General features: G+C 46.1%; 1 protein-coding gene and 1 pseudogene across 3 annotated transcripts in view; one reads left to right on the top strand and one right to left on the bottom strand.

The window, feature by feature from the left end:
* The first annotated feature begins 672 nt into the window (after positions 1-672).
* Positions 673-1,216, top strand: LOC129022259 (serine/arginine-rich splicing factor 9-like; annotated as a pseudogene).
* Positions 1,217-2,094: 878 nt separating this feature from the next.
* Positions 2,095-24,699, bottom strand: part of DOP1B (DOP1 leucine zipper like protein B) — a 136,380-nt gene continuing 113,775 nt past the window's right edge. For 2 of the 3 annotated variants that reach the window (XM_054468840.2, XM_063659904.1), the window contains 10 exons: positions 19,187-19,266; positions 18,195-18,304; positions 17,926-18,072; positions 15,935-15,996; positions 14,665-14,793; positions 8,105-8,241; positions 7,444-7,499; positions 7,051-7,212; positions 3,975-4,104; positions 2,095-3,050 (listed from right to left, as the gene is read on the bottom strand). In XM_054468840.2, coding sequence (XP_054324815.2) covers positions 2,799-3,050; positions 3,975-4,104; positions 7,051-7,212; positions 7,444-7,499; positions 8,105-8,241; positions 14,665-14,793; positions 15,935-15,996; positions 17,926-18,072; positions 18,195-18,304; positions 19,187-19,266 — 1,265 coding nt within the window. In that variant the 3' untranslated portion in view covers positions 2,095-2,798. The remainder of the gene's footprint in view (positions 3,051-3,974; positions 4,105-7,050; positions 7,213-7,443; positions 7,500-8,104; positions 8,242-14,664; positions 14,794-15,934; positions 15,997-17,925; positions 18,073-18,194; positions 18,305-19,186; positions 19,267-24,699) is intronic. The other variant, XM_063659903.1, reaches the window with a different exon arrangement.

Raw genomic sequence — 24,699 nt, 5'->3', positions numbered from 1 at the left:
CTACCACCGTAAGAGGTAGTTACCATTGATATTCCTACGTTAAAGATGAGGAAACTGAGACACAAAGTATGTGCAGGCCAGTACGTGGGGAAGCTGAGACAAACCCAGGCACTGCGGAGACTACATCCTTAACTACTGTGCTACATATCCTGTGACAAAAGGAAAGATCTAGACGTACATCACGCGTGTAGGACTGTTTTATGAACATGAAGATATGAGTGTTGTTAAATCCCTATCTTTGCAGACATCGCTGTACATAGCTGTAATCCCAGCTACTCAGGAGGCTGAGGCAGGAGAATCGCTTGAACCCAGGAGGCGGAGGTTGCAGGGAGCCGAGATCGGGCCACTGCACTCCAGCCTGGGTGACATAGCAAGACTCTGTCTCAAAAAAAAAAAAAAAAAAAAAAAATTAGTCGGCCATGGTTAGCTGGCACCTATAATGCCAGCTACTTGGGAGGCTGACGCAGGTGAATCGCTTGAACCCGGGAGGCGGAGGTTGCAGGGAGCCAAGATCACGCCACTGCACTCCAGCCTGGGCGACAGAGAGAGACCCTGTTAGAAAAACAAAAAAACAAAAAAACAGACGCTGCGGGGGTAGCCGTGCTGAGGCGGCGGCGGCGGCGATACGGGCGGATGCGGGCCGCGGCTGGCCAGCAGCGTCGGACGGTGCCGATGTCGGGCTGGGCGGACCAGCGTGGCTGACAGGGTGACGGGTGCATCTACGTGGGGAACCTTCCGACCCACGTGCGCGAGAAGGACCTGGAGGACCTGTTCTACAAGTACAGCCGCATCCGCGAGATCGAGCTCAAGAGCCGGTACGGCCTTGTGCCCTTCGAGGACCCTCGAGATGCAGAGGATGCTATTTATGGAAGAAATGGACTTCTTCCATCAGGCAGCTGGCACGACCTGAAGGATCACATGCGAGAAGCTAGGGATGCCTGTTACGTGGATGTGCAGAAGGATGGAGTGGGGATGGTTGGGTGTCTCAGAAAAGAAGACATAGAATATGCCGTGTGTCAACTGGATGACACCAAATTCCACTCTCATGAGGGTGAAACTTCCTACATCAGAGTTTATCCTGAGAGAAGCACCAGCTATAGCTACTCACGGTCTCTGTCTGGTTCAAGGTGCCGTGACTCTCCATACCAAAGCTGGGGTTCCCCACACTACTCTCAGGCCCTACTGAGACAGGTGATGGGAATTTTTTAATTTTTAGGTTAACTGAGCTGCTTTGTGATCAGAATCTACATTCCAGATTGAACATTTAGTGTCTTAGGAAATTTTTTTAATTTTTTTTTTTAAAGAAGAAAAGAAACTACATAATTTCTCCCAGGGCCATATTAGCAGTGAAACATTTTAAACTGCAGAAATTGTGGTTTTGGTTCAGAAACAAGTTGTATATTTTTCACCCCTGATTATGGGAAAAAAATCAGTTCTGTCTTTGTGGGTGGCTCTGCTATGGAGATCAATAGTTACTGTGGCTGAGTCGGCCCATTCTGTTTAGAAATATATTTTAAACGTTTAGGGGGAAAAAAGAAAAAAAAGAAAAGAACGTGCTGTCAGAAATTTAAAACCCTGTACTTATGTTGTTAAACTGTGCAAACGTAATTTTTTTTTTTTTTTTTTTTTTTTTTTTTTTTTTTTTTAGACGGAGTTTCACTCTTGTTGCCCAGGCTGGAGTGCAATGGTGCGATCTTGGCTCACAGCAACCTCCGCGTCCCCGGTTCAAGAGATTCTCCGGCCTCAGCCTCCCGAGTAGCTGGGATTACAGGCATGCACCACCATGCCCAGCTAATTTTGTATTTTTAGTAGAGATGGGGTTTCTCCATGTTGGTCAGGCTGGTCTTGAACTCCTGACCTCAGGTGATCTGCCCACCTTGGCCTCCCAAAGTGCTGGGATTACAGGCATGAGCCAACGCGCCCGGCAAACATGTAATTTTTAAAGTGGGAGGGTTGAATACGTTGAGGTTATCTTTGAATACACTGAGGTTACCTTACCTCTGCTGAATGGGTAAGGGGCAATTATTGTCCTCAGAAAACAAATTTTAGTTTTAAAATGGAGTACCAAAATAAGCACTTTAAAGGACATTTGTGTGAAAGGTTAAAAATAACATTCTTTTAATAAGTTTAAACTTTTAGAGAAATATACTGAGAAAGACCCATATAACTGCTTCAACAAAGAAAACAACTTCTTCATTATCTTCATACTTTACTTCATATTACAAATTTTGTGCTACTGTTAGATGATATATTAATTTTATTTTCATTACATAAATTGAGGAAGAAATGCAGAATCAGATTCAAATATATTACAAGGCATTTAGGGAGGTGTGTCCTGTTGCTGAACAGCAAATTATCTGAAATCTACTTTTTTTCTTTCTTTTTTTTTTTTTGAGATGGTCTCATTCTGTCACACAGCTGGAGTGCAGTGTCGTGATCTCAGCTCACTGCAGCCTCCACCTCCTGGGTTCAAGCAATTCTCATGCCTTAGCCTCCCAAGTAGCTGGGATTACAGGCGCCGCCACCACACCCGGCTAATTTTTGTATTTTTAGTAGAGATAGGGTCTCACCATGTTGGTCAGGCTGGTCTCGAACTCGACCTCAAGTAATCTGCCTGCCTTGGCCTCCCAAAGTGCTGAAATTACAGGTGTGAGCCACCGTACCTAGCCTGAAATCTACTTTCAAAATGGAAATAGGCTTGTTTAAAAGCGCTATCCTGCCTTCTTTCTTCTTTAGAATATAACCTGGTTTTCAGTAAAGTACCAATACATGGATTAAACATATTCTCTCTCGCATGGTTAACATTCTGGATGTTCCAGAAAATCATATTCAATGCATTCTTCCAGTTGTTTTAAGACCCTTGGGCTATCTGTGACAGGAAAGTCCAAGAATGGAGCTCCTGCGGTATCAGCAGGCAGCTGTCTCTGGGTCTTAAATGCACCGTTTAGAGTCATGAAGAATGGCATCAACTGCCTGATGCTGGAAACAGAATGTTGGCGCAGAAGCGGGAATTCACTCTTCATGGTGATCTCATCAGAGCTACTGATTTCCTGCAGAAAAAACAAACCCATAACAATGATACAGTTTTACTGAGGGCTCGAGATGGCCGGGAAGCACATGCATGCGGCAAAACCTAAGAAATAAGGTCCTTTTTTTTGAGACAGAGTCTTGCTCTGTCGCCCAGACTGGAGTGCAGCTGTGTGATCTCGGTTCACTGCAACCTGTCTCCCGGGTTCAAGTGATTCTCCTGCCTCAGCTTCCTGAGTAGCTGGGATTATAGGTACCCATCACCATGCCCAGCTAATTTTTGTATTTTTGTAGAGATGGAGTTTCACCATGTTCGCCAGGTTGGTCTTGAACTCCTGACCTCAGGCGATCTGCCCGCCTCGGCCTCCCAAAATGCTGGGATTACCAGCCTCATGAATATAACTTTTAAAAAGAAAAGCAGGCTGGGCACATTGGCTCTCGCCTGTAATCCCAGCACTTTGGGAGGCTGAGGCAGGCGGATCACCTGAGGTCAGGAGTTCGAGACCAGCCTGACCAATATGGGGAAAACCTGTCTCTACTAAAAATACAAAAATTAGCCCCAAGCGTGGTGGCAGGTGCCTGTAGTTCCAACTACTTGGGAAGCTGAGGTGCGAGAATTGCTTGAACCTGGGTGGGAGGTGGAGGTTGCAGTGAGCTGAGATCCCGCCATTGCACTCCAGTCTGGGCAACAGAGTGAGACTTCATCTCAAAAACAAAACAAAACAAAACAAAATTAGCCAGGCATGGTGGCACATTCCTGTAATCCCAGCTACTCAGGAAGCTGAGGCAGGAGAATCACTTGAGCCTGGGAGGTAGAGGCTGCAGTAAGCCAAGACTGCACCACTGCACTCTAACCTGGGTGGCCAAGTGAAACTCCATCTCACACACACACACACACACACACACACACACACACACACACACACAAAGAAAAGAAAAGCACTTACCCCAAACTTTAATTTTAGAAGTTCTAGAATCCTGACAGTGTGGGGTTTGCATTCTTGGTGATTCTCCTCTACATCCGACAGGAAGGCAGGGCCCTCTGTGTCCACTTCCGGAATAAATGCCCACCTATAACTGCAGGGAACAAACGGAAGGTCAGGTCTGCTAGTAAGAGCCCTTCGATATCATTAAAATTAGTTTTATTAAGATATAATTCCCATACTGTATCTATTTAATATGAACAACTCAATGCCTTTTATTATATTCATAGAGTTGCACGTCTATTATCACAATCAATTTTAAAGTATTTCATTACCCCAAAAAGAAATCCTGCCCTGCTCAGCCATCACCACCCCAACCCCCTATTATACCCTTGAGACCTAGGCACCCACTAATCCACACTCTGTCTCATCGTGGACATTCCATAGAAGCAGAATCATACACTATGTGTTCCCTTGTTTCGAGCTTTCACTTAGAATCATATTTTCCAGGTTCATCCAGGTTCCAGCGTGTCTCAGTTCTTCAATTCTTTTCATTGCTGAACCGTATTCCACTGCATGGATATGTCACATTATCTATCTGTTCATCAGCTGATGGCCATTTGGGTTGTCTCCACTTTTTGCCTATTACAAATAATGTTGCTATGCACAGTCGCATATATCGGAACCCACTTTTTTGCTTTTTTTTTTTTTTTTTTTTTTGAGACAGAGTCTCGTTCTGTCGCCCAGGCTGGAGTGCAGTGGTGCAATCTTGGCTCACTGCAACCTCCACCTCCCAGGTTCAAGCAATTCTCTGCCTCAGCCTCCCGAGTAGCTGGATTACAGGCACCTGCCACCATGCCTGACTAATTTTTTTGTATTTTTAGTAGAGACGGGGTTTCACCATCTTGGCCAGGCTGGTCTTGAACTCCTGACCTCGTGATCCACCTGCCTCAGCCTCCTAAAGTGCTGGGATTAGAGGCATGAGCCACTGCGCCTGGCCTCCACTTTTTTTTGGTTTGAGATAGTTTCGCTCTTTCACCCAGGCTGGAGTGCAGTGGTGCGATCTCGGTTCACTGCAACCTCCACCTTCGGTTTCAAGCGATTCTCCTGCCTCAGTCTCTTGAGTAGCTGGGATTACAGGCGCCCACCACTATGGGCAGCTAATTTTTGCATTTTTAGTAAAGACAGGGTTTCACCATGTTGGCCTGGCTGGTCTTGAACTCCTGACCTCATGATCTGCCTGCCTCGGCCTCCCAAAGTGCTGGGATTACAGGCGTGAGCCACTGTGCCTGGCCTCTTTTGTTTTGTTTTGTTTTGCTTTGTTTTGAGGGGGAGTCTGGCTCTGTTGCCTAGGCTGGAGTGCAGTGGTGCGATGTCAGCTCACTGCAGCCTCTGCCTCTCGGGTTCAAGTGATTCTCCTTCCTTCGCTTCCAGAGTAGCTGGGATTACAGGCGCCCACCACCACATCTGGCTAATTTTTGTTTTTTGTTTTTTTTTTTTTTTTGAGATGGTGTCTCGCTTTTGTTGCCCAGGCTGGAGTGCAATGGCAGATGGCATGATCTCGGCTCACTGCAACCTCTGCCTCCCAAGTTCAAGCGATTCTCCTGCCTCAGCCTCCCAAGTAGCTGGGATTACAGGCATATGCCACCATGCCCAGCTAATTTTGTATTTTTAGTAGAGATAGGGTTTCTCCATGTTGGTCAGGCTGATCCCGACCTCAGGTGATCCACCCACCTTGGCCTCCCAAAGTGCTGGGATTACAGGTGTGAGCCATCGCGCCCGGCCTAATTTTTGTATTTTTAGTAGAGACAGGGTTTCACCATGTTGGCCAGGCTAGTCTTGAACTCCTGGCCTCAAGTGATCCACCCACCTTGGCCTCCCAAAGTGCTGGGATTACAGGCATGAGCCACGGCACCTGGCCTAATTTTTGTGTTTTTAGTAGAGACGGGGTTTCACCATATTGGCCAGGCTGGTGTCGAACTCCCAACCTCAGGTGATCCACCCACCTCAGCCTCCTAAAGTGCTGGTATTACAGGTATAAGACACCATGTCTGGCCCAAACCCGCTTTTTAAAAACTAAAAGACTTTCTTTTGCAGAACAGCTTTAGGTTCACAGCAAAATGGAGCAGAAAGTAGTTCCCATATATCCCATCCTACACACATACAAGCCTGCCATATTATCGACATCCTGCACCAGAGTGGTACATTTGTTAAAACTGAAGAGCCTCTACTACTGACTCACTGTTATCCTCCCAAGTCCAGAGTTTACATCAGGGTTCACTCTTGGTGGTATACATTGTATGGATTTGGAGAAATGGACAATGACATGATCTACCATTATAGCTCCGTATGCAATAATTTCACTGCCCTAAAAATCCTCTGTGCTTCCCCCATTCATCCCTGCTTCACCCATTCATCCCTGCCTCCCTCTCCCCAACCCCTGGCGACCACTGATGTTTTTACTGCCTCCACGGTTTGCCTTTTCCAGAACGTCACATGGTTGGAATCATACAGTGTGTAGCCTTTTCAGACTGGCTTCTTTCACTTAGCAATGTGCATTTAAGAGAACCCGCTCTTTAACCACAAACATTTCTACATGATTACTCTCTTTGTGGGGGTAGGAGAGAGAGAAATAGCCTCTGGGGCTGGTCATGAAATTAAACAAATGAGCAGCTGTGCTAAGCCGGCAGGAAACAGAAGCCTACGGGGCAAAGTGAATCGGAGATGGCAGGCTCCAAATAAAGGCATTTGTATCTAACTAAACACAGACAAAAAGGTCTACACAAAGGCAGTGAGGAGCACCAGTGGGTAAGCCCTGTTTTACAAGCATTCAGTAGCAAAAACCACACACACACACGCGCACACACACACACACACACACCATAGAAACACATTCATAAACACTCCTGTGAGCCAAATACGCAGAGCCACAGATGTTGCAAGTAATCTGAAACTTGGTATTCCGAGCTGGCTCAGCTGTCACTAGAAACCCAGATGGTGGTTTCCCATAAACTGTACATGAAAAACAAGTGAAAGTGCTTAAAAGGAAAAAAACAAAATCTCTTACTTCAAAAAGGACACACAATCCTATCTGACTTACATTTGAAATAATGGCATCTTGTCAGGTGGAAAAGAAAGCGCTGTGTCCAAGAATTTGCAAGCTGATAAATACAAGATGAGTTCACTCTGGGGTATCTCCCCCACTGAGGGTCCGTTTGCATCCGGGACTGAAACTTTCATTCTGTTCACTTTGTTGCTGCTTCTATAAATTTGCAAAGAAACGCTTGTTATAAATTCATTCAGATCTGCTATAGTCCATTTAACTATGATCTGTCCCTCAGAAGAATTCTCTTTTTAAGAAATTTTTGGAATAGCTGGTCCTTTCACAAGTACTTCAAGAAAACAGCATTTAACATTAGATAACAGTACATCTAAAGTGATGTGCTTTAATCGTGACCATCTTTTCCTCTTGTGCAGATCTTGTACTGCTTACCTCAATGACTCATCTTCGTCTTTTAGATCTTCTTCAAGCTGTGTGAATGTCTGAATCTGAAAAAAAAATGCATTCAAGTTACTATCTGAGAGAGATTAAATCTACCCAAATATTTTTTTTTACTTATTTTTAAAAATCAATTAATTTATGAATGAATGAATAAGATGGGGTCCTACTCTGTCACCCAGTCTGGAGCGCAATGGTACAATCATGGCTCACTGCAGCCTCAACCTTCTGCAGATGCAACTTCCCGCCATGCCGAATTAATTTTTGTATTTTTTTGTAGACAAGGAGTTTCACTATGTTGCCCAGGCTAGTCTCGAACTCCTGGGCTCAAGTGATCCATCCACCTTAGCCTCCCAAAGTGCTGGGATTACAGGCATAAGCTACCACGCCCAGCCCAAATTTATATGTATATAAAAAACTAGTAAATATTATCAAACGGTACAAGTTAGTTGGAATAACTGACAGGGTGAGAGATCAACTATGATCATAGGATAAAATATTCTCTATTTAACAAAGAGCTAACCATGTGCTACCAACCTGATTAAAAATAACTTTTAGATAAAATGGGATACATATGAAATAGTACGTTACGTTACTGAAAAAGCATTTTAAAAAGCTCCAACCTTGCTTTCAAACTTACAATACTTGTACTCACCAATTCAGAGACCATTATTGGCCACAATGAAGTCAAATGTTGAGGAGATATTCTTAGCAGCAAAACTCTGAAAAAAAGAAACATCTGAGCAGCAACTATGGATGTCTGTCCAACTCTGAGATTGTCTGTCAGGCGTTCTAAGGAAAGAAGATTGTAAAGATGTCACACAAATATGCAGTTTGGCGTCTCTTATCAGACAAAGATAAATAAAATTATGACTGTTCTGACATTCTGGTAACAACCCAGTGTAAGGAATGAGTGTTACAGGCCAGGCTCGGTGGCTCGCACCTATAATCCCAGCACTTTGGGAGGCCGAGGTGGGTGGATAACAAGATAAGGAGTTCAAGGCCAGCCTGGCCAATATGGTAAAACCCCATCTCTACTAAAAATACAAAAATTAGTCGGGCGTGGTGGTGGGCCCTGTAGTCCCAGCTACTTGGGAGGCTGAAGCAGGAGAATCGTTTGAACCTGGGAGGTAGAGGTTGCAGTGGGCCGACATCACACCACTGCACTCCAGCCTGGGTGACAGAGTGAGATTCCATCTCAAAAAAAAAAAAAAAAAAAAGAATGCTAGGAGATGCTTTTGTGCAACTAGTCTACCCCAGCCCTCTTCTTTGTGAAATATAGCAGTTCATGGCTCTTGCCGAACCTAAGGAAATGATTCCCACAGTCTGTCCCCCTGCCACAGCTGAGTAGAAAGACATGAACATCTGTCACCAGAAATCCACTGGATGACCAACAGCCACTTAAATGTTCTTTTAAGAATATGAATGAGGAGACGCAGAAACCAAGCAGCCCATGGTGAGGGATGGACTTACACAATCATATGGACTGGCTGGCAGACAACACCATATTTTGGGGGTGGTGGGTGGGAAGCGGAGCAAGTAAATATAACAGATTTATTGAGTGAGGTTTAAACTTGATGGCCATGACAAAAACTTTAATTCCTATGGAGGGAAAAGTGTTTCAAATAACACTCTCTAGCCCCTAACACTCTTCCCTGCTTCTCCCCTGAAACGTCTTGTTTGTAGAATGAGACTTTTTTTTCCTCTCATAGCTTAAGGTTTCCTAGGAATGTAACAAATTGCTACAGCAAACAGCTGAATGGTAATCATGCTAGCTAAGATCTGCTGTAGTACATTAGTATATTAGTAATAAATTTTTTTTTTTTTTGAGACGGAGTCTCACTCTGTTGCCCAGGCTAGAGGGCAGCGGAGCAGTCTCTGCTCACTGCAACCTCCGCCTCCCGGGTTCAAGCAATTCTCCTGCCTCAGCCTCAAGAGTAGTTGGGATTACAGGTGTCTGCCACCCGCCTGGCTAATTTTTTGTATTTTTAGTAGAGACAGGGTTTTGCCATGTTGGCCACGCTGGTCTTGAACTCCTGCCCTCAGATGATCCACCTGCCTCGGACTCCCAAAGTGCTGGAATTACAGGCGTGAGCTGCCATGCTCAGTCAGTGTGTGTGTGTGTGTGTGTGTGTGTGTGTGTGTGTGTGTGTGTGTGTGTGTGTGTTTGAGATGGAGTCTTGCTCTGTCACTCAGGCTGGAGTTCAGTGGTGTGATCTCGGCTCACTACAGCCTCTGCCTCCTGGGTTCAAACGATTCTCATGCCTCAGCCTCCCAAGTAGCTGGGATTATAGGTGCCCGCCACCACACCCAGCTAATTTTTGGTATTTATAGTAGAGATGGGGTTTCACCATGTTGGCCACGCTGGTCTTGAACTCCTGACCTCAGGTGATCTACCCTCCTTGGCTTCTCAAAGTGCTGGGATTACAGGCGTGAGCCACTGTGTCTGGCTTTGACCTTTCTTTTTTGTGGTAAGAACACCTAAAATCTACTCTCTTGGCAAATTCCCAGTATATATGCAGCGTTATTAACGACAGTCCTCATGTTGTACATGCCTTCTCTAGACTTACTCATCCTACATAATTGCACCTTCGTACCCTTTCACCTACACCTTCCCAGCCCCCAAAGATGTAAGACTGATGTCACTCTGAGCCGAGACGTACAGAGCTGCTCAGCTCCTCACCCGTGCACCCATCTCCTTCTCTGTTACTTGATGGTGAAACAGTGTCCGAGGAAAAGGACCCCAAACAGTATCCCAGGAAAGAAGTGTTAGAAATTCTCCACTCCTGTGTCTCTCTCTTTTTTTTTTTTTTTTTTTGAGATGGAGTCTCACTTACTCTGTCACCCAGGCTGGAGTGCAGTGGCACGATCTCGGCTCATTGCAACCTCCACCTCCAGGGTTCAAGCAATTCTCCTGCCTCAGCCTCCTGAGTAGCTGGGATTACAGGCGCCTGCCACCATACTCGGCTAATTTTTTGTATTTTTAGTAGAGGTGGGGTTTTACCATGTTGGCCAGGCTGGTCTTGAACTCCTGACCTCAAGTGACTTGCCCACCTCAGCCTCCCAAGGTGCTGGGATAACAGGCCACTGTGCCCAGCCTCCTGCCTCTTTTAATTGGGCCCAAACTATTTACTATGGGACACGTCTTTGGAGCTTCTGGATGCATCTACCTCTCTGAGGCAGATGTGGGCATCATCCCTCCACAGGGCATCTCCAGGCAAATTCAGTATGCCCCAGCTCTGGCAGAGGACACTCTGAGTGCCATCAACCCAGGACTCAGCGGGGCTGGGCCTATCCATGGACATCCTGGGGACAACGACAACATGTAGGAAAGTGCTTTGTAAACTGTCAGTTCATCAAAAATGAGAACAGGGCAAAAGGCTTATTTTTTAAAAACACGTAGTATTTTTAGAAATATAGCACTTGAGCTATCCAAAATGAAGCATATTTATTTAGAAATTCTTCTTTCCCGGCCGGACACGGTGGCTCACGCCCGTAATCCCAGCACTTTGGGAGGCTGAGGCGGGTGGATCACTTGAGGTCAGGAGTTCGAGACCAGCCTGGCCAACATGGTGAAACCCTATCTCTACTAAAAATACAAAAATAAGCCAGGCATGGTGGTGGGTGCCTGTAATCCCAGCTACTTGAGAAGCTGAGGCAGGAGAATCACTTGAACCTAGGAGGCGAAGGTTGCATTGAGCCAAGATTGTGCCACTGCACTCCAGCCTGGGCAACAGAGTGAGACTCTGTTCCCCTCCCCACCAAAAAAAAAAAAATTTCTCTTTTCCCAAGAGCCCAAAACCTACCTCCATTTTAAGTTAGCATTCTGCTGCCTTTATTACATATTTGAATATATAATATAAACAAGTATATTATGTTATATAGTATAATATTTAATATTACTATTTATACAATCATTACCTATTAGTTATTACAATCATGTCAATATAATACAAGTATAATAATTACTTTACAATGTCATATAATTATATAACATATTAATATATTATGTAAAACATGTTATATAGATATATATATTCTATTATATTGCCTGTGCTTGCTCCTTCTCAGAGAAATAATTTCTCAGAATTGCTGGGTGTTTAAACTCTACCATGGTCAAATTCTCCACACCCCTGTTTCAGAATGTTGTCTATCTTTTTGTTTTTTTGGTTCTAGCTTTTATACACCTAATGCTGTCTCTTTAGCTATCTGGGCCTCCTCCCAAATTTGAGAGGAGTGTGAGATGGGGTAGAAAGAAGGAACAGGGCTGGATGCGGTGGCTCACGCCTGTAATCCCAGCATTTTGGGAGGCCAAGGCAGGTGGATCACGAGGTCAGGAGTTTGAGACTAGCCTGACCAACATGGTGAAACCCTGTCTCTACTAAAAATACAAAAATTAGCTGGGAGTGGTGGTGTGTGCCTGTAATCTTAGCTACTCAGGAGGATGAGGCAGGAGAATTGCTTGAACCCAGGAGGCAGAGATTGCAGTGAGCGGAGATTGCGCCACTGCACTCCAGCCTGGGCGACAGAGCGAGACTCCGTCTCAAAAAAAAAAAAAAAGAAGGAACAGGTGGTTGGCCGCGGTGGCTCTTGCCTGTAATCTCAGCACTTTGGGAGGCCAAGGCAGGCGGATCACTTGAGGTCAGGAGTTTGAAATCAGCCTGGTCAACATGGTGAAACCCCATCTCTACTAAAAGTACAAAAAAATTAGCTGGGCGTGGTGGCAGGCACCTGTAATCCCAGCTACTTTGGAGGCTGAGGCAGGAGAATTGCTTGAACCCGGGAGGTGGAGGTTGCAGCGAGCCGAGATCGTGCCACTGTACTCCAGCCTGGGTGACAGAGCAAGACTCTGTCTCAAAAAAAAAAAAAGGAACAGGTGTCTGCTGTCTGCTCTTAGACTGAAAAGGCACTGAAAGGGTTACCAGGTACATTGCCCAATATGCTCTCCTTTTCATTTTCCTCCACTGAGAAAGTAGACTTACTGCTTCCCTTAGGACCACTGTCTAGTGGTTGGGTTCATAAACAATCCTCCCCGATACTGCACGTGAACTAAAGGAAAGGTGATTCCTGTTGTTCTTTTTCTCTCCAGATTTTGTACAGAGGCAACAAAGTTCAGCTCCGACCTTGTATTCAGCCACAGTCTTTGGAGGGCTGCCATTACCTTTACTGGCGCTCCGGGTTACCATCTGATTAAATCATCCTCCTATCACAGTTATTCAGGCAAGACACGCCAACTGGACTTGTTAATATTTGAAAGATTTCTTTCATGTTTCTTAAGTGTTCAAGATATTACCAGGTAAAAATCTTATGTGCACTACATGTTGAAATTATGTCAGTTAAAGTGTTTATTATTGCAGATGTAAGTTTTCATGACTAATAAGAGAGAACGCTGTTAATGCTTTGAACTAAAACAAGATCTTTCCAGCTGGGCGCGGTGGCTCATGCCTGTAATCCCAGCACTTTGGGAGGCCAAGGCAGGCAGATCACCTGAGGTCAGGAGTTCAAGACCAGCCTGGCCAACATGGTGAAACCCCATCTCTACTAAAAAAAAATACAAAAATTAGCCAGCCATGGTGGTGGGTACCTGTAATCCCAGCTACTTGGGCGGCTGAGGCAGGAGAAACACTTGAACCTAGCAGGCAGCGGTTGCAATGAGGCGAGACTGCGCCACTGCACTCCAGCCTGGGTGACAGAGGGAGACCCTGGCTCAAAACGAAAACAGAAACAAAACAGAATGTCAACTTTGCCACCTGAACATTTTATGAGAAGGAAAAACAAAAAACAAAAAACTAAAAACGCTGACAATCAAGTATGACATCAGCAATAATAATAACATTTATTTATTTTTTGCAATGGAGTCTCTCTCTGTTGCCCAGGCTGGAGTGCAGTGGCGCAATCTTGGCTCAGCGCAACCTCTGCCTACCGGGTTCAAGCGATTCTCCTGCTTCAGCCTCCCCAGTAGCTGGGATTACAAGCGTGAGTCACCACACCAGGCTAATTTTTGTATTTTTAGCAGAGACGGGGTTTCACCACATTGGGCAGGCTGATGTCAAACTCCTGACCTCAAGTGATCCACCCATCTTGGCCTCTGAAAGTGCTGGGATTACAGGCGTGAGCCACCACGCCCAGCCAGCAATAATTATTTTTGATGCAGTCAAAGAATATAGCGGGGATGAAGAAAAAAAAATTGTTAAGGAAAAATTAGATCCTTCTCCAAAATCTTGCCCCTTCCCTGGCCTCAGCTGAAGGTGCTGATTAAGGGAGTACTGTAAACACCGAGTATCTTGACTGCAGGACTCTAGCAAGAGACAGTGCTGAGGAAGTATTATTCCTATACTGTGGTCAGACTTTTAAAAACTAATACAAATTAATAACACTGTAATTGATTTTATTATGTATTTATTTAGAGACAGAGTTTTGCTCTTGTTGTCCAGGCTGGAGTATAGTGGCGTGATCTTGGCTCACTGCAACCTTTGCCTCCTGGGTTCAAGTGATTCTCCTGCCTCAGCCTCCCAAGTAGCTGGGATTACAGGTGTGCACCACCACACCTAGCTAATTTTGTATTTTTAGTAGAGATGGGGTTACACCACGTTGGTCAGGTTGGTCTCGAACTCCTGACCTCCAGTCATCCACCTACCTGGGCCTCCCAAAGTGCTGGGATTACAGGCATGAGCCACTGTACCTGGCCTTTAATTGATTTTAAAATAAAGTTTCAGATTTACCAATATACTTCTGAAGTTCTATAACTCCGCAGAATACTTGTTTTAACATGTGAAAATCATGTCAAAGCACGCAGTAGACTCCTCTAGTACTTAATCATTTCAGCCCCTCATGGGTCTATCTGTGTGTGGGGGCAGTGAAGGCAGGTCAGCTGTTGCTGTGGTTTGAATGTTTGTCCTGTCCAAAATGCATGCTCAAATTTTATTGTAAATGTAACGTTATTGGGAAGTAGGGCCTTTAAGAAGTGATTAGGCCACATCATGGATGGGATTGGTACTGTAATAAAAGGGCAGGTTCAGCCCCCTCTTGCTCTTTTGCCTTTCCACCTTCTGCCATAGGATGTCGCAGCAAGAAGGCCCTTGCCAGATGCCAGCCCTGGATATAGGACTTTTCAGCCTCCAGAACTGTGAGGCAATAAATTTCTGTTTTTATAAATTCCCCAGTCTCAGGTATTCTGTTATAGCAGCAAAAAACAGACAAAGACAGCTGTCTTACCTTGTATCAGTGGAAGGTAAAGGTGGTATTGATCAAGTTCTCCACTGAAGACAGCAAAAGCCTGGCGCTTTAACAGCATGGCTTTCTGTTCAAAACTTGAGAATAGTTTCAAAGAACTGCTCTGCATGTCTAGAATAAATACAGCAAATATGCTTTACTTAGTGAGAAAACCACAATTGGAGGTAAGTGATGGGAAATTCATACTAGTGTAATTCTATATTCCCTGGTGAAAAATCATGATCTTTATTAAGTAAGGACATGAGATTACTGTTCCCATGTATATTTAAAAAAATAGTTATTTCTCTTTTTATTTCTTATTTGAGACAGGATCTCATTCTATCACCCAGGCTGGAGTGCAGTGGTAGGATCACAGCTCACTGCAGCCTCAACCTTCTGGGTTCAAGTGATTCTCCTGCCTCAGTCTCCCAAGTAGCTGGGACTACAGCTGCGTGCCACCATGCCCAGTTAATTTTTTGTAGAGATGGGATTTCGCTATGTTGCCCAGGCTGGTCTTGAACCCTTGGGCTCAAATGATCCACCCATCTCAGTCACTCAAAGTGCTGGGATTACAGGCGTGGGCCACTGTGCCCAGCCAATACTTATTTTTTTATATTTTTGAGACGGAGTTTCGCTCTGTCGCCCAGGCTGGAGTGCAGTGGCACGATTTCGGCTCACTGCAATCTCTGCCTCCCGGATTCATGCCATTCTCCTGCCTCAGCCTCCCGAGTAGCTGGGACTACAGGCGCCCGCCACTATGCCTGGCTATTTTTTGTATTTTTAGTAGAGACAGGGTTTCACCGTGTTAGCCAGGATGGTCTCGATCTCCTGAACTTGTGATCCACCCACCTTGGCCTCCCAAAGTGCTGGGATTACAGGCGTAAGCCACCGCGCCCAGCCCAATACTTATTTCTTTAATGATACTTAATGATAGTGCATGAGAAGGGATCTGAGGTGTAGAAAATTCCTCCTAGTAAATTATAGAAACTTATTACTTTCAGCACAAATGTCAAGATGTGAAGCTGGATGCTTTCAGCAGTATTTCTCCACTATAAAACTATGAAAAAGGTTGTCATGGCATTCTTGTCAATAAATTGCAACTGGAAAAGACTCATTGATTTAGTCCTGCCATATTATGAACATCACATTACAGTCTTTGTGGTGTAGACAGCACCATGAAAGTGTGAGTAGGGTTTGGAAATACATGATAAAAGCTGGTTATATTGGCATTGATCCTATCAAGTGTGAGTTATGCAAAAGTAACAGAACTTACTCATTAAATCCTTAAACATTGTTTTCTCATGAGTCAAAAGATGGTCAATAATGGACTTCCAACTGGATATTAAAGAAAGCAAAATCAATTAAATTTGCAGTGGATGATAGTTTGATTCAAAACATTAAGAAAATAACATACCCTCTTAAGATATATTAAAAACTGCTTTCTGGGCCAGGTGCAGTGGCTCACGCCTATAATCCCAGCACTTTGGGAGGCCGAGGCGGGCGGATCACCTGAGGTTGGGAGTTCAAGACCAGCCTGAGCAACATGGAGAAACCCCGTCTCTACTAAAAATACAAAATTAGCAGGGCGTGGTGGCGCATGGCTGTAATCCCAGCTACTTGGGGGGCTGAGGCAGGAGAATTGCTTGAACCCGGGAGGTGGAGGTTGTGGCGAGCCGAGATTGTGCCATAGCACTCTAGCCTGGGCAACAAGAGAAAAACTCCATTTCAAAAACAAACAAACAAAAAAAACTGCTTTCTGAAAAGAGGTTAGTGATAGAAATAAATAGTTTACATATAAAAGAAAGCTACGCTAAAGCTTTTCATTTATAACCCTAACATAGGGAATAAATAATGACTTTTTCCAGTTTACCACAAAGAAAAATTGACAAGGCACTCTGGCTTTTTCAAGGGTTATTCTTAAATATGTTCATACAGGATGATATTCACACAGTTGTGTAGATGAAAAGAGTGGGGTAGTGAAGACAAATACCACCCTTAGCTCTTCTTTCCAAATGGGCTACCCCAGCGAGCAATAAGATCACGTGGAGGGAGGCCACAGGGCCGCCAGCAGCCCTCTGGGGGTGGCCATGATGTCATGCCATACAAAAAGGGTTCCCAATCTCTACCCTCTATCACTGAGCCTTCCCGTCATTAATAAAGGAGTGGCTTTCTTTCTTTCTTTCTTTCTGGTTATTTTGAGACAGGGCCCAGGGTCGTGCGCTGTCACCCAGGCTGGAGTGCAGTGGCACAATCACAGCTCACTGCAGCCTCAACCTCCTGGGCTCAAGCGATCCTCCTGCCTCAGGCTTCCATGTAGCTGGGACCACAGGCATATGCCCGCATGCCTGGCTAATTTTTTTGATTTTTTTTTTGTAGAGATGGGATTTCACTTTGTTGCCCAGGCTGGTCTCCAACTCCTGGGCTCAAGCAATCCTCCTGCCTAAGCCTTCCAAAATGTTGGATTACAGGTGTCAGCCACCATGACCAGCCCTGAGTGATTTTCTTGATCTTAGGAAAAGGCCCAGGAGCACATCTTGCATCTGAGTCTCAGTGGATCTCTGCCTCGCTGCTGCAAGATCTCAGTAAGAACTTGTGGAGTATCAGCCGAGAAGTGGGGTAAAGACACCCCCAGGGTCACCCAGTGGGCTCTGTCATCTTAACACTGGCCAATTATTTTGTGATTACAAGACAAAGCAGTATTAGATAGAACAAGTATCACTGGAACCCCAGGTTCTGCTATTTATTTATTTGAGACGGAGTATCACTCTTGTTGCCCAGGCTGGAGTGCGGTGGTGGGATCTTGACTCACTGCAAACTTCACCTCCCAGGTTCAAGCGATTCTCATACCTCAGCCTCCCGAGTAGCTGGGACTACAGGTGTGCGCTGCCATGCCCGGTTAATTTTTGAATTTTTTAGTAGAGACGGGGTTTCGCCATGTTGGCCAGGCTGGTCTCGAACTCCTGGGCTCAGGTGATCCACCCACCTTAGCCTCCCAAAATGCTGGGATTATAGGCATGAGCCACTATGCCCAGCCAAGAAATAACATGCTCTCTGAATTAAGTGAAATTCCTCTTTATACTTTAAAAGACTTAATCCCTTTCCCATGAACACATGGTGAACATGCGAGCCTGTGACAGGGACGTCCTGTTATTTGGGTTGATCCTATGGCTCTGCTTCTATTTCAGGAATGAGAATTATGTAAATCAAAATGCTGTTTCCATCTGAAGATTCAGAGCACATTGTTATCAGGACAGCATATCTTACTGAACACAAGAAGTATCCATCTGAAAGAAAGCGGGGTCGAGAAACAGCTCCAGGACCTCCTTTCTCCAGGCTCGTTTTGTGTAGGCATAGCCACTCAGGGAGCTCAGCAGCTGAGCGCTAGCCCGGAAGCTGGGAGCATTGTAGGCACTGAGTGGGAGTGGGAAGAGAGAAGGGTCAAGGTCAAGGACTGTCCAAGGAAAACCACTTGATTCATTTGTGAAAACATTTTTCCGCATATGGGTGGGAAGAACTGGCGAAGATGACGTTACCTGTGGTTGCGTAAGTATGGAAAAACATAGTAAAGCAGACGGGAGATTAACGGCACAGCTTTCTCCTTCTCATCACTTCGATAAACCATGTCCAGGAGGGAAGCCAGGACCTAAAAGAACAAGACTCTAAGAAAACAGAAACTGGCTGGGTGTGACGGCTCACACCTGTAATCTCAGCAAATTCGGGAGGCTGAGGGGGGTGGATCACTTGAGGCTGGGAGTTTGACACCAGTCTGGCCAACATGGTGAAACCCCATCTCTACTAAAAATACAAAAATTAGCCAGATCCTGTAATCCCAGCTACTCAGGAGGCTGAGGCAGGAGAATTGCTTGAACCCGGAAGGCAGAGGTTGCAGTGAGCTGAGATCATGCCACTGCACTCCAGCCTGAGTGCAGACTCCAGAGCGAGACTCCATCTCAAAAAAAGGAAAACAGATGGAAAAGAAAGAAAGAAAGAAAACAGAAACCCTCGGAAGCAAGCAACAGGAAGAAAAGCAGTCATGGCCGGGCGCGGTGGCTCACGCCTGTAATCCCAGCTCTTTGGGAGGCCAAGGTGGGTGGATCACGAGGTCAGGAGATTGAGACCATCCTGGCCAACATAGTGAAACCGTGTCTCTACTAAAATACTAAAAACTAGCTGGGCGTGATGGCGTGTACCTGTAGTCCCAGCTACTCAGGAGGCTGAGGCAGGGGAATCGCTTGAACCCAGGAGGGTGGAGGTTGCAGTGAGCCGAGATTGCACCACTGCACTCCAGCCTGGCGACAGAGCAAGACTCTGTCTCAAAAAAAAAAAAAAAAAAAGTGCAGTCCTTAAAGCAAAACCTAATCCAAAACTCCACGGTGCAGCTTGAGGCCAATGCTGCCTGATGGACGAGCTCACCTCGGAGGGCACGGCCCACGCTCACTGGCACCTGAGAATGAACAAATGTCTTTGCAAAAATTCGTGATGGCACTCATTTCCATAAAGGACGACAGATCAGGTGTGTATTTACCTCTGCCAGGAGAGAGAGGGCTTGCACGCTGTACACCGACGGGGCGGATGAAGACACCATTGCTGAAGCTGCAGCAGCATCTGTGAACAGAAAGAGGCATTTGTGTGTTAGCTATGATGGATGGGTCACCATTTACTGTCCCCAAAAGCACTGCATGAATGTGAGCCATCAGCTCCCACCTTTCATACCAATTGTGTCCATATGACTCAGGTATTCCTCTCTGTTAACATTCAACTTTTTTTTTTTTTTTTTTTTGAGATGGAGTCTCACCCTGTCGCCCAGTCTGGAGTGCAGTGGCGTGATCTCGGCTCACTGTAGCCTCCACCTCCCGGGTTTAAGCAATTCTCTTGCCTCATCTTCCCGAGTAACTGAGACTACAGGCATGCGCCACCATGCCTGGCTAATTTTTGTATTTTTAGTAGAGACGGGGTTTTGCTATGTTGGCCAGGCTGGTCTCGAACTCCTGGCCTCAAGCGATCCTCCTGCCTTGGTCTCCCAAAGTGCTGGGATTACAGGCGTGAGCCACCGTGCCTGGCCAACATTCAACTTTTTTATTTTTATTTTTGAGACAGGATCTTGCTCTGTCACCCAAGCTAGAGTGCAGTGGCATGATCATGGCTCACTCTATCCTTGATCTCCCAGGCTCAAGTGATCCTCCTGCCTCAGCCTCCCGAGTAGCTGGGGGCACAGGCGCACACCACCATGCCCAGGTAATTTTAAAATTATTTATAGAGACAAAGTCTTGCTATGTTGCCCAGGGTGGTCTTGAATTCCTAGGCTCAGGTAATTTGCCTGCCTTCGCCTCCCTAAGTGCTAGGACTATAGGTGTGAGCCACTGCACCGTGCCAACATTCAGTTTCAACAACTAAGAATCTGGATATTTTGATCAAATAAATTAGCACTAACTCACTGACATCCTCTCCATTTCCATTCTCATCATCGTTCTTGAAACTTCACAACCCCTTTGGATGCTCCCTCCTACATGCCAGCCTCTAAGCCCCTGGCCCTCTTCTCTTCTAACCATCCCCCACTCTGCTCCAGCTCCACCACTGTCATACCCTTGACCTCACCAGCTTCTCAAATCTCCGTTTCCAGCATCCTCCTCTGATCACCCCTCTGGCATTTTCCTGCATCCTCGGACAGCTTTCCAGTCCCTGAGTCCTACTGCCTAACTACCCAGCAGCTGCTACAGATCCTCACCTCCCACCCACACCCAGGGTCAGTCATCTACCTGGGAAACACCCTTCACTCCTTTGTTTCTTTCCCTCGGAAGGACTCAACTAGAAGAATGCACTGCTGGGTACACCCAATGATCTGTCTACGTAGTTATGTGTAGCTAAATGTTCCAGAGAAAACCAGACCACCAAGCAACTGATCTTACTTTATGTCATGACCATGAATCTCTCAAGGGACTTGATGCTACCACATGTTCCCAGGTGGGGTGCTGGCTTTCCCACTCTCCAACATAATTCTTTTTTTTTTTTTTTTTTTTTTTGAGACAAGGTCTTGCTTTGTTGCCCAGGCTAGAGTACAGTGGTGCAATCTTGGCTCACTGCAGCCTCCACCTCCTGGACTCAAGTGATCTTCCCACCTCAGCCTCCTCAGAAGTTGGAACTACAGGTCCCAGATACTTCTGTAATTTTTGTAGAGATGGGGATTTTTCACCATGTTGTCCAGGCTGGTCTCAAACTCCTGGGCTCAAGCAAACTGCTAACCTCAGCCTCCCAAAGTGCTGGGATTACAGGCATGAGCCACTGCACCCAGCCTCATCTCCTGTTTTAATAGATATGCTCCTGACTCCTATCAAAGAACAACAATTCCATTTATGATCCCAATCCTGGCCCTGTGGCCATCAAGGACTCTGCTAATTATCCTTCCTCTCTCTTGAATTAATTTATTCCTCTCTGCTGTACTGTTCTGTCACCATGCAAACAGGCTTCGATATCCCACAAATCAGGCTGGGCACAGTGGCTCAGGCCTGTAATCCCAGCACTTTGGGAGGCCGAGGTGGGCGGATCGCTTGAGGTCAGAAGTTCGAGACCAGCCTGGTCAACATGGTGAAACCCTGTCTCTGCCAAAAATACAAAAATTACCTGGGCGTGGTGGCGTGCACCTGTAATCTCAGCTACTTGGGAGGCTGAGGCAGGAGAATTGCTTGAACCCAGGAGGCAGAGGTTGCAGTGAGCCAAGATCGTGCCACTGCACTCCTGCCTGGGCGACACAGTGAGACTCGGTCTCAAACAAATACACAAAACAACAACAACAACAACAACAAAACATTCTCTGGTCCTTAATTCTGCTTGGCTACTGCCCTATGGACAACTAGCCTCAAAGAGTCACCGACCTCCACTGTCTCCCCTTGCTCGATTCCCATCCTCTCCTCCACCTGTTTCTCAAGTGTCCCCTCATCATCCTGACTACCCACACTGATGAATTCTACATTGTCATCTCCTGTTGCCCCTTCCTGTTGCACTCTGCTTCTCAGTGGCCCTCCACCGTGTGTCTGCCCCTGGGGACTTTGGACACACTCTCTCCTCCCAGATCACAAGGCTCTATGCTCTCTTGGTTCACCCACCTCAGTGACTGCTTAATCATCTTTGCTGGATCCTTCTCTTTTCCATCATTTCCGACTTAACATGTGCAAAATCAAGCTCAATTTTTCTCTACAAAATGTTTTGTCTTCTGTTGTCTCCACGTTGGTAAATTGCTTAAGCCAAAAACCTGTCATCCTTGGCTGCGTTTTCTAAAATAACTACATTTGATCCATCAGCAAGTCCTGCTGACTCTGCATTTAAACTGTCCCTCTCTGTTGACCCTGCCTCCAAGTCAGAATCATCTTCTGCCTTAACCAGTGCAAAATTCTTTTACCTGGACTTCCAGTTTCTGCGCTCATCCAATACAGAGTGTACTGATCACAGCAGCCAAAGTGATGTTTTTTAAAGTTTGACTAACATGTTGCTGCTCTAAGTACTTTAAGGCTACCTGTGGCAAGTGGGATGAAATCCAAGCTCCTTAGTGTGCTTGCTTTCTTTTTTTTTTTTTTTTGAGACAGAGTCTGTCGCCCAGGCTGGAGTGGAGCGGCGCAATCTCGGCTCACTGCAACCTCCACGTCCCTGTTTCATGCCATTCTCCTGCCTCAGCCTCTCAGTAGCTGGGACTACAGGTGCCCGCCACCACGCCTGGCTAATTCCTTTTTGTATTTTTAGTAGAGACAGGGTTTCACCATGTTAGCCAGGATGGTCTCGATCTCCTGACCTCGTGATCCGCCTGCCTCGGCCTCCCAAAGTGCTGGGATTACAGGTGTGAGCCACTACGCCCAGCCCCTTAGTGTGCTTTCTACCAAGCCCGACAACCATCAGTCTCATCAGTCTCCACCCTTTCCCTGACCTCTTCCCACCACTTTCATGAAGCTCCAGCGCCCTGGTCTTCAGGTCACTGGGTCTAAGCCCACTCCCATGGCCAAGGCCTGCAATCCCCTCGGGGCAGTGCCTTCCCAGACCTCTGCAGGGCCGTCCCCTTGTCTTTCATCTCTCAGCACAACTGTCACCTCCTTGGAGACATGTTCTGTAACACTCAAAGTGGCCCCGCCCTATTCCCAGCCACTCCTTATCACATTAGTCTTACTTTCCTCGCAGTACTAAGTCCCACCTGAAATTCTCTTGGTAATTTACTTTCTTTTAGTCATTAAAAAAACTTTTTTTTTTTTTTTTTTGAGATGCAGTTTGCACCCTCTGTTGCCCAGACTGGAGTGCAGTGGCATGATCTCAGCGCACTGCAGCCTCTGCCTCCCAGGTTCCAGTGATTCTCCTGCCTCAGCCTCCCGGGTAGCTGGGATTACAGGCACACACTACCATACCTGGCCAATTTTTGTATTTTTAGTAGAGACAGGGTTTCACCATGCTGGCCAGGCTGGTCTTGAACTCCTGACCTCAGGTGATCTGCCCACCTCAGCCTCCCAAAGTGCCAGGATTACAGGTGTGAGCCACTGCTCCTGGCCTTTTGTTTGTTTTTTTGAGATGAGTCTTGCTCTGTCGCCCAGGCTGGAGTGCAGTGATGCCATCTTGACTCACTGCAACCTCTGCCTCCCCTTTTGTAGAGATGGGGTCTTTTTTTTTTTTTGAGATGTAGTTTTGCTCTTGTTGCCCAGGCTGGAGTGCAATGGCATGATCTCGGCTCACAGTAACCTCTGCCTCCCAGGTTCAAGCCATTCTCCTGCCTCAGCCTCCGGAGTAGATGGGATTACAGGCATGCGCCACCACACCTGGCTAATTTTGTATTTTTAGTAGAGATGGGGTTTCTCCATGTTGGTCAGGCTGGTCTCGAACTCCGGACCTCAGGTGATCTGCCCACCTCGGCCTCCCAAAGTGCTGGGATTACAGGCGTGAGCCACCGTGCCCGGCCTGAGATGGGTCTTGTTGTGTTACCAGGATAGTCCTTTTTTTTTTTTTTCTGAGATGGAGTTTGGTCGCTCTGTCACCCAGGCTGGAGTGTAGTGGCACGATCTTGGCTCACTGCAACCTCCACCTCCTGGGTTCAAGTCATTCTCCTGCCTCAGCCTCCTGAGTAGCTGGGACTACAGATGCCTGCCACCATACCTGGCTAATTTTTGTATTTTTAGTAAAGATGGAGTTTCGCCAAGTTGGCCAAGCTAGTCTCGAACTCCTGACCTCAGGTGATCCACTCACCTTGGCCTCCCAAAGTCCTGGGATTACAGGCCTGAGCCACCGCGCCCAGCCTGATTTGTTTTTAAATGGAGTATATCCCAAAGTGTTGGGATTACAGGTGTGAGCCACCATGCCCGCTAACCAGGATAGTCTTAAACTTGTAGCCTCAAGCCATCCTCTCACCTTGGCCTCCCAAAGTGCTGGGATTACAGGTGGGAGCCACTACACCCAGCCCTGCTAACAATTTTCGTGGAAGTAATAATGAAAGATAACAACATTTGAACATTTACTCTGTGGCAGGTACTGTGATAGTTTACACTGAAAACTGAAATGTAGTTTCTTGTTCCTGTATTAAATAAAACTGGGACCAAACATCCTTTCTCATGTTGTATTAAGCTCTACTGGCACCGGGCATACTGTCCTATCCCTGTGTTAAATGATACTGACAGTAGCAAAGAAAATCACTTGCCCCAAGATATGCTTAATCCTGAAGAAAAAAAAAAAAAAAAAAAAAAAAAGGATCATTTGTAATCACCTCAAGCGATCTGCCCACCTCAGCCTCCCAAAGTGCTGGGATTACAGGCATGAGCCACCCCTCCCAACTTGATTTGCTAAATTTTCTTTCCATAGTTCTGCAAAAAGAAAAACACACATTCTCATCATCTTTATCCCACACAGATTTCTATCACCACGTCCAGGTAAATGGTCTTGGGGTGTTACCTTCTGGAGCCCCACTGAGGCTCAGTGAAGGTCAGCAGGGTGGCATACACATTGTGGGACACCAGCTAAGGGGTCCTGGTGTTTAGCACACACACAAATTATGTTGTAAGAAGTCAAAACAGACAGTTC

The sequence above is a fragment of the Pongo pygmaeus genome, chromosome 22 (assembly GCF_028885625.2).
Source record: "Pongo pygmaeus isolate AG05252 chromosome 22, NHGRI_mPonPyg2-v2.0_pri, whole genome shotgun sequence".
NCBI classification, from domain to species: Eukaryota; Metazoa; Chordata; class Mammalia; order Primates; family Hominidae; genus Pongo; species Pongo pygmaeus.
This window is presented reverse-complemented; position numbering and strand designations above follow the sequence as displayed.